This window comes from Penicillium antarcticum (assembly GCF_028974205.1).
Source record: "Penicillium antarcticum strain IBT 31339 chromosome Unknown utg000003l_segment0_segment0, whole genome shotgun sequence".
NCBI lineage: Eukaryota > Fungi > Ascomycota > Eurotiomycetes > Eurotiales > Aspergillaceae > Penicillium > Penicillium antarcticum.
The window spans coordinates 2,989,567-3,007,768 of NW_026695301.1; the positions used below are offsets into that span (position 1 = coordinate 2,989,567).

The following is an 18,202-nucleotide window of genomic DNA, read 5'->3' on the forward strand; positions in this document are numbered from 1 at the left end:
AGTTCAGTCCGCAAATCCACCATAAACACCTTGGCGGCCGTCTGGTCGGAACTCGGCATCCTTCACGTGGAATGCTTTGATCCGGTCGTGATATACATCGAAAAATTGAAAGATAGTCCAGGCATTGGACTACAAAGTGACTGGGATCAAAGAGAATGCATGCTCGTGGATGGTGATCCACAGCTTCCAAGAATCGTTCAAAGGAGACACGATCATGCAGGTCCTCGCCGGGATGAGTTTCATAGCAGAGATCCACACCGCATTCATCAAAAATTCGAGAATTGGTTTCCAGCGAGCAGCTAGCTCTTTGAATGCTGTCTCCACAAGACCAGCGGGACGTTGGGGCCAGGGATAGAAAATAGAAATAAGGCCAGGCAAGTGCACCAGAGAAAGTAGCATGTACTTTGCAGTTAAGGTTTTTGGACGCTTTAGCAGCCAGACAGAGAGTCTCAGTTACCCATTGTTGTCTAGCTCTGGGATCATTGTGCAAGTGTTCGGGTGCAAATCCATCGAAAAAGGGCGGCATAATGAAGATGAGAGGACAGCTCTGTCAACGCAGTTTCGTATGTGCTTAATATATCCTAGAGTGACTTGCAATAATCTAGGTTTGTGGCGGCTTGTTCGATGTCGATGAGTCGTGGGTCTATGGGTAGTTGAATGCCTTGGTAACCATGACTGGACGCCCATTTGCATATACCTTAGATGGACGCCCATCAGAGAGGTACTTGGCAACAAAAATAGCCGGTCATTTGATATCTGGTCTGCTCATCATGACTAGAAACCGTGTATATATTGTTCAAGTGATGAAGTTGGAATGGCCATGGCGGGGTTTATGCAGGAGCAAATATAATCCGACATGGTGCCGATTTACAACGAGAGTACGGCAAACCCTAGAACATTAACAGTAAAACAATTGAATTCATTTTCTCGTAAAAGAGGCCTAACTATGGTTTATCTTTGGCTATAGCCCTGGGAGCAGACGGCATCAAAGCACCTTCAGAAGGCTTGTTTTTGCTCTTGAAATCGTCGCTCATTTGCTCGAATGTCACCCATTCCACTCCTTCGTGTTTGTTGATATATTCAATGAGTCTGTCAAAGGATAAATGGTATGGTCTGAAAGAGATCTGCCGCCACAACTCACCTTTCATGCATGAGCAACACATGGGCCCGACCGGAGACATCGGGATGGATTGTCATTGGGAAGACAAACTCGTCATACTCTCGGTAAAAGTAGTCGAAGTGATCCTTTATAGCGGGTTAAGTCAGCCTTGATATTGAAAAGAAAAGAAATCATGGACCGACCTTCCAGATATCCTCAACATCGCGGGGATTTACCCAGCCATGACTATTGGCCGAGTTCTTGATAAACATCATCGGAGGTAGATCATCGATGTACCAACTACCAGGAATTTCAACAAGGCCAGTAATCTTGCCTCTTACCAAAGGCTTCATCCATGTCTCCGCCTTCTGGCTGTAATCAATCCTCGTCCACGTATCTCCAGTGCGCAGCCAGTACATCTGACAATCTTCATGCGACATGGAATGATCATACTCGATTCCATATGCCAGCAGAAGATCAACCATCTCAGCACTAGACTCCCACCATGGCGCGACGATGCCACGTGGAGGCTTTCCACAGAAAGTGGTTAACAAATTGTATGTTTTATCGAGGATGTCGCGCTGCTGCTCGGTTGAGAGACTGGATGGATTTTCGTGGGTATAGCCGTGTAATCCGATCTCGTGTCCTGCATCGCGAACCATTGCGCACTCTTCTGGGAAGGTCTCGAGGGAGTGACCAGGGATGAACCATGTTGCCTTGATCCCGTACTTTTCCAATAGCTTCAGCACTCGTGGTGTGCCGACGTGTCCTGCCCAAAGACCTGCATTTATTCATCATGGTTAGCCATTGATTCTATTGAGAACTGGAGAATTTGATACCTCGGCTAATGTCACTGACACTGTCCTCGCCTCCGTATGAACCCAGCCATCCAGAGACTGCGTCAATGTCGATGCCGTACCCAACGAGAACGCGCTTCTTGCCCATATTGCCTAATTGATCGGATTGAATTGGAGATCGAAGAAACGATTGTAAGTTTCACTCACTAGAATTGCAGGCGAAAAGATGTCAGAATGAAAGAGACCTTCGGAATATTTATGAGAGCTCCCCCAACCCCCCTCAAAGGCACCTTGGCTCACAAGGGTGGGGGTCGGCTCTCCCCCTACTCTGCAACTTTCAGATAGTGGTGATACGGTAGATATGAATCGCAGAGCTTGGATTACAGGAATGAAATTGACATGCCCAGAAACACGGCGTGTTGCTATAAGGTGCAATTGATAAACATACTCCAGTTTAACCCCATGTTCGACTTTGTCTTCTAATATTGAGAAACAGCTTTTGAGGTTGACCTTTACTTTTTTCTGTTTCATTTGGAGTTCAGGACTACGTTATTCGTAGAGACCAGACCGCTGTGAAAACTTCCAAACTAACGTGAATGTGAATTCAAATCTGAGATTTACATTAGTATCCAAACACCTATAATGTCAACCCATCGAAGAAAGCTCTTGTAGTTCCTTATTCATATTTGATTATCTCAGGTAATTTGCTATATGAGAAATGACCCGTTTAAAAAAACTCAAAGCTTTCCCTTCACGATGACCGAGCTTCCAGCGTCAAGATATTCCATCCCACCATAGATATCACGTTGTAGCCTGCTTGTATTAACCTATCAGAAGATTATTAGCATTTTCCCACGAGATCTGTGGCGAAAAATATTCATCTCACAAGATGGGGACCAAGGTCCTCCACAGTCTTCGCACCAAGTAGACGCATGCATGTCTTCATCTCGTCAGATAGAACTAAGAATCAATATTTTACGTTAGTAAAAGGCACTGCAAGAAAGAAATTAAGACATTACAGACTCTGTAAAGTCCGTTCAACTCCCTCAACGCCACCAGCCGCGAGTCCCCAAAGCGCCGGTCGACCAATACCAACACCTTTAGCACCTAGACACATTGCCTTCACGGCGTCTGTACCTCGGCGTATTCCACCATCTACCCAGACCTCCAGTTTGTCGAATACACGTGGGCAGTACTTTCTGATTTCGAGAAGAGTGTGAACAGCAGGGGGTGCTGTATCGAGCGATCGTCCTCCATGATTCGATAAAACGATAGCCTTGACGAACGGTGCATGTTGCGCCGCCATGAGAGCATCCTCATGCGTTTGAACTCCCTTTAGAACAATTGGCATTGTAGTATGTTCCGATAGCCATTCCAGCGTCTCCGTCCATGTGAGGAATGGATCGGTCCCGGCAAACAGCTGAGTGCTTACGCTTCCAGTGGAATGAAACTGAATATTGAGTCGTTCGTCGTCTTCCCTTTTGCCGGAGACTGGTGCGTCGAGTGTCAAGACAATAAACTTGATTCGACCCAAACGATTGATGCGTGCTAGCATCTCTTCACTTGATTTCCGGTTTAGCTGGACATAGAGCTGCCACCCGAATACCTGTGTTTCTGGTGCATCGGCAACAACTTGTTCCGGAGACAAAGAGGAATTAGTCGCGATGATTTGTAGACTCCCAAAAGATCGACATCCCTCGGCGATTCCCTTCTCGCCAGCTGGATGTCCCAGTCGTGCCATCGCAGTTGGGCTTATAAATATCGGGAGGCCGACTTTGTTTCCCAAAAGTGTTGTTTCCAATTCGCATATTCGGCAGTCGACGAAAATCCTCGGTCGGAATAGGATTGAGCGGTAAGCTTCGGTGTTGAGAAATTTCGAGATCTTGTCGTCTGCTGCTGTAGTATGCCCATGCCTTTTTATTGATGACTCGTGTCGCCTCCTTTTCAATCTCGTTCAAGTTCAGCAAAGTTAACATAGATGACTGAGGCTTCGTAAGAAGGCTCAGGATCAATGGCGGAATAAGAGTCATCCTGTGGCTCTACAGGACCCAGATGTGTTGCTTCAATGTCTTTCAAGGTTTCAGGAGGATGAATTAGGTCAAAGTCTTCAGTCGCATCTCGTCCGGCAAATCGTAATATTGCTTGCGCTCCGCCAGGATGACTCTGAAGTAAACCTGTAGCCTCGTTGCTTTTAGAATTCAGCAGATTAATGATCGCCGGGAAGAGGTTCGTACATTGTAGACATTTCCATACAGAATTACCCAGCAGCTTTTATCACTGTTATGCTTTGACACTGATTCCATGAGTTAGAGAGCATGTTTTTTGAAAGCGTTAGCGCTTACCTTCAGACTGGGTAATCATGGTGATTGAATTGTCAGATTCAGTCGAGTACGACCACAAGATTTGTACTAATATCCTGAACTCTTTGTGTGAACAACACAATATGATAATCCCACTCGATTGGAAGAAGCTTGAGCACCCCCACTTTCATATTATAGTACTTATTGCAGGTCGAGGTGTAGCGTCTCCGAAAGCTATCAACCCCCATCTTTATCCGAGCATCGGGATCCACACTACATAGCAATAACGAACAGAATCAACGTTGATTGAAATCATATCATCCAATTTGCTCTGTTAAGTTCGCCCAAACTTCCGTGCTCTCAAGTTCTTATCAATTACAAAGCGTCATGACCGTGGGTCTCAAATGGCAGGCCAAGACAGAAGACCCCCACAGTAACCCACAGTGCAGCACTGGCATAGATTGGAGCACTGGTAAATCCAGTCTGCGAGGATATGACACTGGCAACAAGTCCACCCAACCGAAGAAGGGCTGCAGCGGTTCCGACGCCAGTGCCGCGATGAGGGGCTGGGAATGACTCGGGCGTAAATGCGTACATGATCGCATACTCTGAGTGTAGAATTAGAAAATGCCTTCTTATGGATAGTAAATAGATTTACTTACCAAAGTTAGCTAGAAGACTGGTAATGCAGGAAAAGGCCAGATCGGCAGCTGGGCTTTTGACGCCCACATAGGCGAAGAGGAAGACGGCGGTGACAACAGCGGAAATTCCCATCATCCAGCGTCTTCCCAAGCGGGTATTGACAGATACTGCAGCGGAAAGTGGACCAACAATACCAACTGCTGATGTGATGCAGTAGTTGCGGTACGTGAGGTAGAGAGATGAGTTCTCGGTGAACTTGGTTGCTAGGTAGGATGGCAAGAAAGCAAAGAAGAGCGGGTATGCGATTCCTTAAATCAATGTCAGTATCAACCTCATGGGGCAGATATTCAGAGATTGACTTACCAACAGTCAACCAGATGGCCCAGATGATAATTGTTTGTCTGCCGAGTGTTGGAGTAGCAAACAAAGCTTTGTAATGCTCGCCCCTGAAAGCCTGCATGTTCTCTTTGACAATTTCCTTCGTCGTCATGCGGGTTGTTTCGCCTTCTTCGTGAAATGGGCTTCCCATTCGAATATCGATCTCCTGGAGCATTGCTATTGTCAAGGGCTCTGGTTTGCCATTTTGTCTTGCGACGTGGTTGACAGCATCCACTGCCTCCTGATCCCTGCCTTGAGAGAGAAGATATCTTGGAGTTTCGGGTAATTTGAAAATGAAGATGCGAACGAAGGTGAATGTGAGGGCTAGACCACCGAGGGTAATCAGGGTATATCTCCTATTGATGTGTTAGCAACGAAGAGGCCTGAGATGGGCGGCACTCCTACCATCCCATATTTTGGCTGCGAGAACAAGTCTCTGGTGTAGTGTCGGTCGGACAGCTGAAGTTTGCCAGGAAGACCCAAGCGATTAGCGAAACAATCAATTGACTTAGGTTCCACCAGGCTGAGAGAGCCGTGAGAAGGTACTGATGGCTTATAAGGGTTAGCAGGACGAAAAGAATTCTTTGAAAACCACTTGCCTTCCAGGCACAAATTCTAGGAAGATCATTGAATCAACCGGGACGTTTCCACCGGCGGCTGTTCCGATAACGGCCCAAAGAGCACTAAAGGCGATGAAGTTCATCGACCCAGCAGCTGCACAAAGAAAAACTCCAGCAATGAGCAGGGTACAATTGAATGCGGGCTTACGGCCCATCAAATCACTGGAAAGACCCCAAAACGAGGCACCAAGAATAAGCCCAACATAGTAGGCCACTGAGCTGTAACTGACTTGCACAATGTCGAAGAACTCCTGTTTGATGGGCGGTTGAACACTTCCGATACCTTGAGACGCAAACTTCCCAAATAATTTAGCGCAAGTAGTGGAAAGGGGGTAAAGAGGTAGATCTTACATTGTCAACAATCCATCCAAAGCCAGTCACCACAAACAGTTTCCATTGAAACCTAGTACTGTCAACATTTACCTGTCATAAACCGAGTGGACGAGAAACGATATACATACCAGCCCATCCCAATCTCCTCCATAAATTTACCGACCAACTCAGACTTTAGACGATATGACTGTGTAGTAGAAGAGCCATAGAAATTCTCAACCTCCAAGTCATCTATCGTAGTAATTTTGCCAACATCATGGTCCAGACTTTGATCCTGATCTGGCTGAGCACATTTCTCATTGGCCTGAATGTCATCCATAGTGAATGTGAATTCTTGCTGAAATTGAGGAATTCCTGCTCATCGCAAGCATGATGCCTCGAATACTGGTCCCTTTTAGGGCTCTGTGTTATACTTGCCTAACTTGTGATTGGCTATAGCTATCTGACAGTTGATCTGATAGAGGCCAGACTTTGGGGAAGATTACTAGTGCCAAGGGTGGGATGGACGATATGCTATCCCCCTCCCACTTTTAATAGATCTGGGGATGTGCAGGGATATCTTCGAGTAAGTGCATTACATCACTGCAGCAATGGAATACGACTGGGTTACGGAAATTCATTTATTATTCCCAAAGCTTCATCTATATATATATTTATATAGATTTGCACGTGGTGAACGAACGTAGAAGGAGTGCAAAAGTCCAATTTCAATTTAGTTACAAAGCTGACAATAAATTTTAAGCACCAACTGCTGCAACGGCGGGCAATGGCTCCGGCTTCTTGCCTTCCAAATCCTTCTTGTACTTTTCTGCCCGGCCATAGCTCTCCTTGTAAGAGGCAGTAACCATATCCTGCACTGTAATTGGTCCGTACTTGGCGTGCTCTCCCTCTTCACGACAGTTAGGCAAGCACTCGCAAATGTAGTCTGGGTTTCCACTGAAAAAGAAGGGAATGGAGTACCGCTCCCGGGCAGATTTGTTGATGACCCGATGAGTGTTAGATTTGTACTTGTCATTTGCCATGCGCATGAATAGATTGCCCAAATTCACCACATAGGCGCCTGGAACCGGTTTGACCTATTACTTGTTAGCTAGATCTAGAATATATTGTAGTTCGGGACTCACATCTAGCCATTGTCCAGTTGGAGCATCCAATACTTGCAACCCATCCACCTCATCCTGTAACAGCAAAGTAATGCATCCGAAATCGGTATGCGCTCCAATTCCACGGTTCAATTTCTCATCAGTATCCTTCGGCTGAGCCGGATAGTGCAGGTATCGCATCGTAGCGACTGCGCCATCAGTGAGGGGTTTAAAAAATGTCGATTCCACTCCAAGTGTTTGCGCGAGCACTCCCAGAACATTTTCGCCAGTTCGAATACTTCGTGATAGTATTCCATAGTTGTCTTTTGGAATTCCTCCTTCTCCGGTACAGTCAGGGGCCACTGGTTGGGGCCACTGTTCAATTTATTTTCGAGGTAATATGGGTGGTCTGTGGGAATTTCTTCGCCAATGTATAGGCCTTCTTTGAGCTCGGGGCCGGTGCCTACCTCGAGCATTTGCGATCGCAGGAGTTCGTAGCCTCTGTTAAAAGAATTGTGGTCTATTTCCGTCAGTATTTTGCATGAAATAAATTTGAGTCAATGCCTACTCTTGTCAATCTTGAGTTTCTCCTCCAGAGGAAGGTCGAAAAAGCGCCTTGAACAATTCATCACGCGGCGCTGTAAGTCAAGCGGAACGTGGTGACCAGTAATTTGGAAGAATCCATTGTAGTGGCAACACTTGCGCACTTCGTCGATCAATTTCGACTTTGCTTCACTGTCTTCTCCATAGAAAGGAGAGAAATCTAGAATTGGTGCGGCGGCGGGCGTAGACATTGCAGCTACACAGTCGGTAGAGGAATACAGTTTGCGTTTGCCTTCGAGAAATGATCCCGCTCGAATATATTTCCCCAAAAGCCATCCTAGACTACCCCGACCATCTTCGTTTTCGCAAAGAACTCCGACATCCCCACGCCACTTGATGTTCTTGGATTTGTTAAGGATGGGGGTGGTGTTGGGATGTCAAAGATGGGGGCGAACGCGTCTTCCCGTCCCGATAAGAGGGCGGGGGTAGTAGGGGGACTTGAGGTGATCCAATCTATCTGTACTTCAATTGGTCGTATCTAATAGTTCTTTTTATTGAATGTTGAAAGTTGTACATGGCTGTCAGGTGTCAAGGGATTGGAATGTTGTACATTGTGTAAACTATTTATAAGAGTCCGATCGCGTCGACTTCGCGTCAGACTTTGCATAGCTATTCAATCCAATATGTCTGAACCCAAATCATATGATGATGTCAAAGTCATAGACCCCGAAATAAATAATGGAGAAAATGCGCCATATACAGACCATGAAGCCGAAAGATCCTATGTGAAGAAGATTGACTATATCGTACTACCTGTGCTATGTTTGGTGAGTGTTCTATCTTCAGCTCCACACGAAAAAAAATCGCTGATTAATAATACTTTATGCGATATAGATATACTTTTTTGACTGCATGGACCGAGTATGTATTGAGATCTGTCGTTTCCGAAGCCTGCTAACGGGGCCAGAGCAATTTGGCAAATGCAAAGACAGATGGGCTTGACGAAGATTTGCACCTGGTGGGAAATGACTATTCCCTCTTGATTCTTCTTTTTTATATTCCATTTGGTATATTCAACTTGCCATGGAATCTTCTAATTAAGCGATATTCTGGTCGACTCACGCTCTCATCCAGTGAGTTTATCGATACTTCTCCAGATTTGATATGCTTGAAGGCTGATTGAAATCACAGTGTCTGTTGCGTGGGGAATATTAGCTCTCTGCCAATGTGCTGCTAGAGGCTTCGGCTCTCTGCTTGCAATTAGACTTATACTCGGCGTCTTTGAGGCTGGCTTCTTTGCAGGCGCGACATTTTATTTGACACTATTTTATACTCGCGGAGAAATGGGATTTCGCTTGGCTATCATACAATCCTTTGCTGTTCTAGCTTCTGCTTTCAGTGGGCTCATCTCTTTTGGATTATTCCAAATTAATGACCCAGCTGTGAAGGGATGGCAATGGCTCTTCATCATCGAGGGATCAATGACCCTTATTACAGGAGTTGGTGGTTTCTTCTTACTACCGGGCAGTGCACCAACAGCCTGGTTCTTGAGCGACAGGGAGAAGGCAGCGGCGACAGTACGTCTTCTTCGCGACACTTCATCCGAAGTCAACACTAGGTTTGATCTGAAAGCTTGCTTTGAGTCATGGAATGACTGGAAGTTCCCGGTTTGGTGCTTTATCACTTTCACTTACCCTGTTGCCTATGCCACTGCGATGAATTTCTTCCCCTTGGTAAGTCTGCAGAAAACCATTTCATACATCAACTAACGAAAGAAGATTGTTCAACGACTGGGATACTCGGTAGTGAAGACTGACCTTTGGACTGTTGCACCCAACCTCGTGGGGGCAGTCTTCCTGCTATGTGTCGCCAAATGCTCTGATTATTTCCGAGAGAGAACGTTCCATATCATCTTTTCATTGACAGTATCACTGGTTGGCATGATCATATTGACTGCTATCGATGTGGAAGGGAATAAAGGCGTGGCATACTTCGCCTGCTTCCTCATGGCAGCTGGCTCATACATACCATCTTGTCTTGTTCATGCATGGCATAACAATAACAATGTCCATGAAAATTCCCGTGCTGCCAATACGGGATTCTTTGTTGGTTTGGGAAATCTAGCAGGTATATTGAGTGCAGGAACGTTCCGAACACAATATGCGCCCAAGTAAAAGACCTGGCCCATTCAAAAGCAAACTTACTAACATGTTCTAATAGGTACTTGCCGACTCTCATCGCAACATGCTGCTGTAACGCAGTTTGCATTGTTCTAGTGCTTGGACTCGGCAGCTGGATGCGCATGGAAAACCGCCAGCGAGACAAAAAGCAGGGTCAAACTATTAGAGAAGCTCAGATTGACACTAGCCGATTTCAAGAGGGAGAGAACAGTCCGGAATGGAGATATTTCCCCTGATCTAGGAGATGTCTATGATTTCATTGAGTCGCGAAAAGATTGCAACATAACTAACAGATTTGATACATATTACGACTTAATGCGATAGTTCACACAATTGATAATGTCTTACCGGCCACTGATAGAAAATCCCGCGACCTGGCTAGTTTTGCCTCTTCACTACCCACAGAAACATTTAAATACTGTAGGTTCTAAATTCCTACATATACTACCCGATGCAGCCATGACAAATGCACTGCAGGTTGTGATAAGCGAACACATACCAGGGCGAAGTATACCAATCACCCGTCAGCGCCACGCCTGCCCCCGCATCCTTATCAGCTGCTCTCGGTCTTGACTCCGAACTGTCGAATTTATCTTCAAGAATGGGGAGCCTTTTCTCTTGTATAATGCATTCAACTCAATATGAAAAATCATGCATGCCAGCATCCCGGGTGTAGCAAAAGCTTCACCCGTGCAGAACACTTGCGCCGACATGCGTTCAACCACGAGCAGCCGCGCAATGGATATACTTGTGAGCGGTGCTCTGTTCATTTCCAGCGTCCTGATTTACTAGGTGTGAATTGTTTGTGATAACCTAGTTGAAGTCGTGCTAATTGTTATAGCGCGACATATGGAACGGCATACGAAACGCGACCAGGAAGCTGGAGGACCAGGACAAGGCTTACTCAAGACGCGAAAGAGGACCAGACGGGCGGAAGATGGTTCTATCGTTGTACGGCCTTCACAGCGACAAATTAGAAACGCATCGAATTCCACGGGCACCGCGAACAGCTCTGGTCAGGATTTAGAAGAGTATCAACAACCTGAGGGGACTGGTCTCCCTATATCACCACCTGGCTCGGGTACGGATCCAACATCAACTGAACTAGATGAGACAGACCCATTCCTAGCACCTCTCATCCCCATCGGTTCTTTTGAACCATATGTTGAGCCGATTCCGGGACAGTTTGATGCTGCAGATGGGTCATCCAATGTTGAGCTTGATGGAATAGGCGATTATTTTGGCATGGACACAGGTATGCCTGGAATTACCTGTAGGAAATGCTCAATCCTGATATTAATAGCAACCGACTTCAATCTACCATTTGCTGCGACTTGCAACTACAACTGGCTCTTTGACGTTTCCTCCCTCGACGACGCTTTCCACCAATTTGACTCTTCCATTGGATTCGATGTAGTCGCATTTCAAGAAATGACAAATAACATTCCAACGGAGCAGCCAGATGAGAAATATGACGGCCCTTCGGCGCTTTTGATGGCATCCATTATAGACAGAGAGCCATTTCAGCAATCTACCTCACCCGTCCTCCCCAGTCTCCCCGATTTGGACTGGATGTCAGGGCCTGTCATGCTAGATCCAAACACTCCGCCTCGCCTACCACAGATATCAGGAGAAGCCCGAAAGGGAATCATGTCTGTCGTAGCACATGCGCGCCCAACAAATATCGATGGACAACCCATGCTTCTCGAATCGCCTCTTCTGTCACTAGCTGCACTCCAGAGCTACAGTGACCTCTTCTTCGGCCGTTTTAACACTACATACCCATTAATCCACCAACACACATTCAACCCAAACACTGCAGCACCAGTCTTCCTCGCGTCTATTCTCTTTATGGGTGCAACGTACAGCACCCGCGAAGCCCACCAACTAGCAGTTGAAGTACACGATACTCTCAGATGCCAACTCCTATGCCATCCCGGATTCTCACCACAACCAGATCTCTGGGTCTTACAAACAATGCTTCTGATTGACTGCTTTGGAAAAATGCGAGCTGGTCCAAAACAACGCGAACGGGCACAACTCTTCCACTGCGTCCTCATCAAACTAATCCGACGCAGTAACTATTGTACCATTCGTGGATTGTCCTCTTTGGACCAATCGGCTGATCTGGAGCAGGTTTGGCGACAGGCTTTAGACGAGGAACAGCGCAAGCGAGTCGCGATGCATTGTTTCATGTGGGATACCCAGCATGCAGTCCTATTCTCGCAGTCTCTATGCATGTCTGCATTTGAAATTAGGTCTTCGTTGCCTTGTAGCACTGCGGCATGGGAAGCTTCCTCCGCGCGAGAGTGGGCGCAACATGCTTTCCGCGAAGAGAACCGCTTGTTCCTTTCCGTGCTGAAGGGCTATATCACACCAGCAGCTGTGTCCCGACCTCGAGATTTGAATGTCTTTGCCCGCATCGTTATTCTGCACGGTTTGATGTCAGTATCTGCGGACCTCAAACGTCGCGATCAGACAACTTTACGGTCGGAAACACCCGATCGCGTTGGGGCATGGACACCGCGTATGGGTCGTTCGTACGATCTATGGAAAGTCGACTTTGATTCGGACTGTCTTGCGATGAAACTGGCACAAACTGCTAGTCCTCGCCAGTTCACGGGACTCAAAGTCTCTGGACATGCCTTGTATCACGCCGCATACCTTGCGTTGCATGTTGAGGTCTTGGATTTGCAGATCGTCGCTGGTGCACCACATATCCTTGGGCGTCTAGTCACCGATGCTGATCGAGCGCGATCGCTTCAGAATATCACTAGATGGCTGCAGGAGGATTCCGAGCCCCCATGCACGGCTGCCCAACAAGCTGCATCGCTCTTGCAGGATTCTGTCTTGAGTCTTCACGAATGGGAACAGGCTGATTCGTTCCATTTCCCGTGGTGTTTGTACCTGTGCACGTTGGCCTGCTGGGTATTCCACCGTGGGCTTGATCTTACTTCTGATGAGAATAGGACAACGACAGATTTATCTTCGTTGATCGTGATGATGACCAACTGTCCCACTCCGTCCGAATTGGGATCGCTGTCTGGCAAGTATTGTCCACGACCCCTTGCAGCAGCTATGGCACAGCAATTAGCAACAGTTCGATGGGCAGTCGTTCACGACGCGATGAAAGTTTTAGTAAATTTATCTTGATCGTCTTGATTTGATTCGTGAAATAGGCAATTTGTTCTATCTGATATGTTGTTATATATGATTTGTTCGAACCGTCCCTTGCATCTCCATCTATGCACTATAGAATGGATAGTCAGTATAGCCCTTCTCAGCAGGATCAGCACCATAGAAGGTCGTCCGGTCATAAGGAGTCAAAGGCAAGCCCTCCTTCAAGCGACGCGGCAGATCAGGGTTCGAAATGAAATAACGGCCAAAGACAACCGCATCGGCGCCATCAGTCGCAAGCTTTGGACCCGCATTGTCGGGGTTGAAGTTTCCAGCTGCTAGGAATTGGATTCCTCCTTTCTTCAGTGTCGGCCGGAATACCTCTAGCGAAGGCTTCTCTGTGGCCAGGGAGTCGATCTTGGCCTTTTCATCGAGGACTTCGTCGAAACGAGGCTCGATCATGTGTACGTATGCCGGTCGGGATTCTTCTGCCAGGTTGGCGATCATTGAGCACAGTTTTGCCCAATTCACGCTGGGGTTGGAGTCGCGTGTATCCTGGAAATAGTTGTATGGCGACAGACGGATTCCAACCCGGCCGGCTCCAAAAGCGGCAGTGACTGCTTCAATGACTTCCAGTATGAAACGAGCTCGCTTCTCGATGCTGCCGCCGTATTCGTCGTTGCGGGTGTTGACGTTGTCGTGGAGGAACTGGTCGAGGAGGTAGCCGTTTGCGCCTATTCAATTAGCCATGGTGCATATATGAAACCTTTCAAAAGGTCTCACCATGAATCTCGACTCCGTCAAATCCAGCTTCATGGGCTCGCTTGGCTGCATCGACATATTCCTTGACTGTTTCTTGGATTTCCTCAATGGTCATAGGGCGTGGTGGCGAGGCTGCATACTCGGTACCATCAAGTGCATTTCCAGTAATGGGAATTTCACTAGCACCAAGAACATCTCTTCCTTCGATGAAAGAAGAGACAGTTGCACGGCCGACATGCCACAGCTGACAGTAAATGAAGGCGCCTTTAGCATGAACTGCATTGGTAACCTTCTTCCAGCCGGCAATCTGCGAGGGCGTGAAGATCCCCGGGACTCCTGGATATCCAGCCGCCTGATACTGTTAGTCTTGTATGGCCTAGGCGGTACCCCTGGTATTGTCAATGACTTCACATACGTGTCTGCTAATGGGAGTAGCCTCCGTCAACATGAAACCTCCATCAGAGGCGCGTTGCGAATAATACTCGACATTGAGATCATTGGGCACGTATACACCCTCTGACTCCTTCGAAGCTCTCATACGCGTGCATGGTGCCATAATGACACGGTGCTTGAACGGGAGAGCTCCCAGACGGAGGGACTCGAAAAGGAAATCTTTGGTGGCAATTGAACCCATGGTGTGTGATATTTTTGGTTTGGTAGTCTATTGAAGCAGTGTATCTATTGTATATATAGCTAATGCCCCCTTTTACCTCCCGCTTTTGTGTAGAAAGTGGGATGCATGGAGGGATATTTTTAATAGTGGGATGAAGCTCTTGCAGCTCTATTGATAGTGGCGTGCATGAAACACCCCCACTGCATATTAGCTCTACCCCCATCTTTCGTATGCTCTCCTCATTCTTGCTGCAGGAAAGTAGTGAGGTGGCAAGTTTTGGTTGTTTCCTTTGTCTAGCAGTTTCGAGTTGGAAGGTCTATGAGAGAACTAGTTCAGATAAAGTCTAGCAGACTTCAAATCGATTGAAACCCCTGTAGTTATGAAGTGCCCAATCAAGATCAGAGCTCTCACTCAGAAAAGAAACAAAGCGCCAACAAGTAAAGGATGTATGTCAGTATGATAGTAATAACACGAGTTAGGAACATGAGCACATAATGTATAGAAGTGTGAACTTAATTTCCAGTTCTTTCTACAGCAATGGAGATAATACAAAAAAAAATTCAAAGACACATTCATCTATTACAGCATAAACGAAAAGTAGTGCTTCATCCACTGTACCGCGCGCTCTCCTTCGCTGGTACCCCAGGAATCGATAGCCCCAATATATCCATCGGGCCTAACAACGGCAATACCAGCCTTATCTGACCGGAGATCACCGAACCACTTCTGCGTACAACTAGCCTTTTCAGCATTGTCCAGATATAAGGTCCAACGACTCTTCTGGAAAAGATCTGGTAGATTGGCAATTTCGAACTGGGATTGAGGAGACCGTGTCACCATCGCCAAAGTGAATGCCTCTGAGACAGCCGTGTATCGATGAGACTGGACAAACTCATCAGAGGGAGCGTAGCCTCGAGGTTGCTTTCTGTAGGATTGTTCAGCCTGAGATGTGATTTTGACGAAAGTCTTCTTCAACGCCTGAGTGACATCTTGCAGGAACCCCAGGGACTGAGAAACCTCCGGAACAAATGTGTAGATCTTGAATTGGCCGAGAAGGGGAACATCCAATTGAATATCGACTGGATTGGCATCAAGGTAGCGAGTAACTTTGGCAGGAAGCTGTAGCATTCCAGGCTTGAGTCTGCTGTCGTTGGCCGAAGCACTCGTAAGCATTCCAGGACCATACTCTGCGCCAACACCGGAGATAAACCGAATATTGTTATCGAAGTTCTCTGACAATGCAGCTTCGCCCTCTGCAAAGGCTTTGCAGTGCTCCACGTCGAATTTGATAAGATCATATGCAATCTTTTGTCGTTCTTCTTCATAGGTGTGCAGTATAGAAGGCCTAGCCAACCCTCTGCTCAGGAAATTGATCTTCCATGCAAGATTGAAGCTATCGTGCATGCTGGTGTTAGCACCCTGAGCAGCAAGTGCCGAATGACAATGGCCGGCCTTTGTAAATATCAGCGGAAATCCAATTTCGTATATAGTCGGATTGAAACATACGTCACCCGCAATAAAGATCTGTGCCTGCGGATCCATAAAGTGTCTCGCAACACGTTGTCCAACAACGTATGTACCGAACCACTCTACAGATTTCCACTCAAGTTGAAAAGGCTGCATTGCATCTCTTGCGCGTTGCATCACATATTCAGTGGTAGCTTTAGCCTTGTCCACTCGTTCGCCATCCGTTGAGCTCAACTCAACGTACAACCTAGTCATTCCCCTCTCGCGAGGGATCCAGAGGATGGACCCGGCGGAGGCTGATCGCAACGCGACTTTGCTCCATAGATCGGGGAAGTCGGTATCGATCACCCCTATCTGGTGAGTTGTTTATTCATCGTATATGACCGCAGAGACATACCATCCAGCACACCCCAGGCCGCGTTGGTGAGTTCTCCCTCTAGATCAGCATCTGGGATGAATCCCCTGACCTTTGATCTGGCTCCATCGCATCCAACCAGGTAATCGGCTTGAATCTTGTGGGAAGTGCCTGTCGAGATATTCTCGTATACAATTTCCAAGTTGTTTGTCCCAGACAGGCGCAAGCATGAGGTAAATCGGCTGTTGCGCGTGATGAATACACCCCTTGACTCCATGTCGTCAATCAGGACCTCCTCGACCATGCCCTGGTGTGCTAGTAGAATATATGGATCCGACGCGCCGACGAGGTGCTCGGGGTAATGGGTTTGACGGCCTGTTCGACGAAGGGGATGGTCGGCGGTCGATTGCTATTTTTTTTTTCTTTTAGCGAAGCCTCTGACATACGAATAAATTGAACCCACCCAGAACGCGATATCGTGGACTCTAGCTGCAGTTCTTAACAGTGGCTCTGCGAGACGTAATTGTTTGAATGTCTCGATGGTCTTGGGTTGCATTCCATCGGCCTTGCCTGTAGATGTTTTATCGGGGCGATCATCGAGGATCACCACTGCAATTCCAAAGCGGACGAGGTTGCAGCTGTGGTTTGTGAGTATAAAAATAAGTTTGACGCTTCCAATATGACTTACGCCAGCATCAAGCCCGAAGGCCCGGCGCCCACGACAACCACAGTAGTAGACGCATCGACGGAGCCAATGCGATAGCCTTCATGGTCAGCACTTGGAGACATGTTGATAGTTTAGCGTCCAATTCAATGCAATTCTCTATCTTGGTCTTCCTATTTATTGCAATTCCTCTTCTCATATGCGGGGGACACCCCCACTCTTCAACTATCACCATCCTGTCACCCCACCGTCCACGACGATGTCCGACCCCGTCATGTACAGACTGGCGTCGCTGGCTAGAAACACACATGCCCCCATAATATCCTCGGGCTCGGCAATGCGGCCGTTCATTGCCTCTGATTTCCAGCCTTCCAGAAGATGGGGGAACTAACCCTTAGCACTCGATTGGAAAAGTGGGAATGGGGCCTCACCGATGCAGTCATTTCTGTTTTCACATATCCTGGCGAGATGGAATTCACTCGAATGCCCTGTTTCGACTTAGTAGCCTGGTGAGTTGACTGAAGCGGTGGGGTTGACTCACATATTCAGCCAGTTCCTTCGCAATGGCAGGACACATGGATCGGACGGCACCCTTGGATCCGCAATACGCAGAGCACAGCTGGCTTCGCACGGCAATGTGGCTGGCCATGCTTGCCACCAGAACGACGCTACCATGTTTTGTGCCATTTGCGATCATCTGCTTTGCCGCAAGCTGTGCTGTGAAATACAGTCCCAGCACGTTGATCGAGAGGAGATCCTGGTGGTCTTTGTATGTGAATTCGAGGAAGGGAAGGTGGCGATTGATCCCAGCACAGGGAACGCAAATATCAAGCGCATTGTGGAAGTCTTTCTGGAACTTGGCGAATCCTTCCTGGAGACCTTCTTTGGAGGAAATATCGACTCTTCTTGAATCAGCAATTGTAGTTGTATACTACGGTGAAGGTATAAACATACTTGTAGTACGCAGTTTGCACGCCCCAATCTTTCTCAATTGCGTGGAATGCTTCTTCCGCTGGCACAACATCGAACACTGCGACATTTGCCCCTGCTTCTGCGAGTCCTCGCGCAAATGCCAATCCGCAGCCCCGCGCGCCGCCTGTAACAAGCGCTGTGCGTCCTTTTAAAGAGAACTTTGCGAGTGAGTTTTAAACTATACACAAGTTAGCGCATAGAGAACTTACTCTCGACATGTTCAATAATGCTTCCTGTGTGATGGCTTCCTGATGTTTTCCTGCAGGCATGTCTACCCA

General features: G+C 47.3%; 8 protein-coding genes across 8 annotated transcripts; 2 read left to right on the forward strand and 6 right to left on the reverse strand.

Moving 5' to 3' along the window:
* Positions 1 to 944: 944 nt before the first annotated feature.
* On the reverse strand, positions 945 to 2,044 carry N7508_003834 (polysaccharide deacetylase family protein; the record flags this gene model as incomplete). The annotated part of the gene is made up of 4 exons (XM_058461900.1): positions 945 to 1,089; positions 1,142 to 1,245; positions 1,303 to 1,880; positions 1,939 to 2,044. 4 exons carry the CDS (start codon positions 2,042 to 2,044, stop codon positions 945 to 947), a joined length of 933 nt encoding a protein of 310 aa, XP_058322477.1.
* An 867-nt stretch (positions 2,045 to 2,911) lies between these two features.
* Positions 2,912 to 3,637, reverse strand: N7508_003835 (uncharacterized protein; the record flags this gene model as incomplete). Its single annotated transcript, XM_058461901.1, has 1 exon — positions 2,912 to 3,637. One exon carries the CDS (start codon positions 3,635 to 3,637, stop codon positions 2,912 to 2,914), a length of 726 nt encoding a protein of 241 aa, XP_058322478.1.
* A 203-nt stretch (positions 3,638 to 3,840) lies between these two features.
* N7508_003836 (FMN-dependent dehydrogenase) lies at positions 3,841 to 6,488 on the reverse strand (the record flags this gene model as incomplete). The annotated part of the gene is made up of 9 exons (XM_058461902.1): positions 3,841 to 4,084; positions 4,639 to 4,804; positions 4,859 to 5,146; positions 5,202 to 5,572; positions 5,622 to 5,761; positions 5,809 to 5,930; positions 5,985 to 6,132; positions 6,188 to 6,239; positions 6,298 to 6,488. 9 exons carry the CDS (start codon positions 6,486 to 6,488, stop codon positions 3,841 to 3,843), a joined length of 1,722 nt encoding a protein of 573 aa, XP_058322479.1.
* Positions 6,489 to 6,906: 418 nt separating this feature from the next.
* On the reverse strand, positions 6,907 to 8,045 carry encD (Fe(2+)/2-oxoglutarate-dependent oxygenase encD; the record flags this gene model as incomplete). The annotated part of the gene is made up of 4 exons (XM_058461903.1): positions 6,907 to 7,245; positions 7,294 to 7,460; positions 7,520 to 7,771; positions 7,820 to 8,045. 4 exons carry the CDS (start codon positions 8,043 to 8,045, stop codon positions 6,907 to 6,909), a joined length of 984 nt encoding a protein of 327 aa, XP_058322480.1.
* A 432-nt stretch (positions 8,046 to 8,477) lies between these two features.
* N7508_003838 (uncharacterized protein) lies at positions 8,478 to 10,210 on the forward strand (the record flags this gene model as incomplete). Its single annotated transcript, XM_058461904.1, has 5 exons — positions 8,478 to 8,621; positions 8,762 to 8,927; positions 8,986 to 9,527; positions 9,570 to 9,964; positions 10,015 to 10,210. The coding sequence occupies 5 exons, from the start codon at positions 8,478 to 8,480 to the stop codon at positions 10,208 to 10,210; spliced, it is 1,443 nt and encodes a 480-aa protein (XP_058322481.1).
* Positions 10,211 to 10,615: 405 nt separating this feature from the next.
* Positions 10,616 to 13,127, forward strand: N7508_003839 (uncharacterized protein; the record flags this gene model as incomplete). Its single annotated transcript, XM_058461905.1, has 3 exons — positions 10,616 to 10,766; positions 10,816 to 11,229; positions 11,278 to 13,127. 3 exons carry the CDS (start codon positions 10,616 to 10,618, stop codon positions 13,125 to 13,127), a joined length of 2,415 nt encoding a protein of 804 aa, XP_058322482.1.
* A 90-nt stretch (positions 13,128 to 13,217) lies between these two features.
* N7508_003840 (alkene reductase) lies at positions 13,218 to 14,487 on the reverse strand (the record flags this gene model as incomplete). The annotated part of the gene is made up of 3 exons (XM_058461906.1): positions 13,218 to 13,825; positions 13,875 to 14,205; positions 14,269 to 14,487. The coding sequence occupies 3 exons, from the start codon at positions 14,485 to 14,487 to the stop codon at positions 13,218 to 13,220; spliced, it is 1,158 nt and encodes a 385-aa protein (XP_058322483.1).
* A 558-nt stretch (positions 14,488 to 15,045) lies between these two features.
* N7508_003841 (Monooxygenase FAD-binding) lies at positions 15,046 to 18,142 on the reverse strand (the record flags this gene model as incomplete). The annotated part of the gene is made up of 10 exons (XM_058461907.1): positions 15,046 to 15,918; positions 15,973 to 16,283; positions 16,331 to 16,697; positions 16,752 to 16,926; positions 16,977 to 17,066; positions 17,185 to 17,339; positions 17,384 to 17,440; positions 17,494 to 17,854; positions 17,907 to 18,082; positions 18,134 to 18,142. 10 exons carry the CDS (start codon positions 18,140 to 18,142, stop codon positions 15,046 to 15,048), a joined length of 2,574 nt encoding a protein of 857 aa, XP_058322484.1.
* Positions 18,143 to 18,202: the final 60 nt, after the last annotated feature.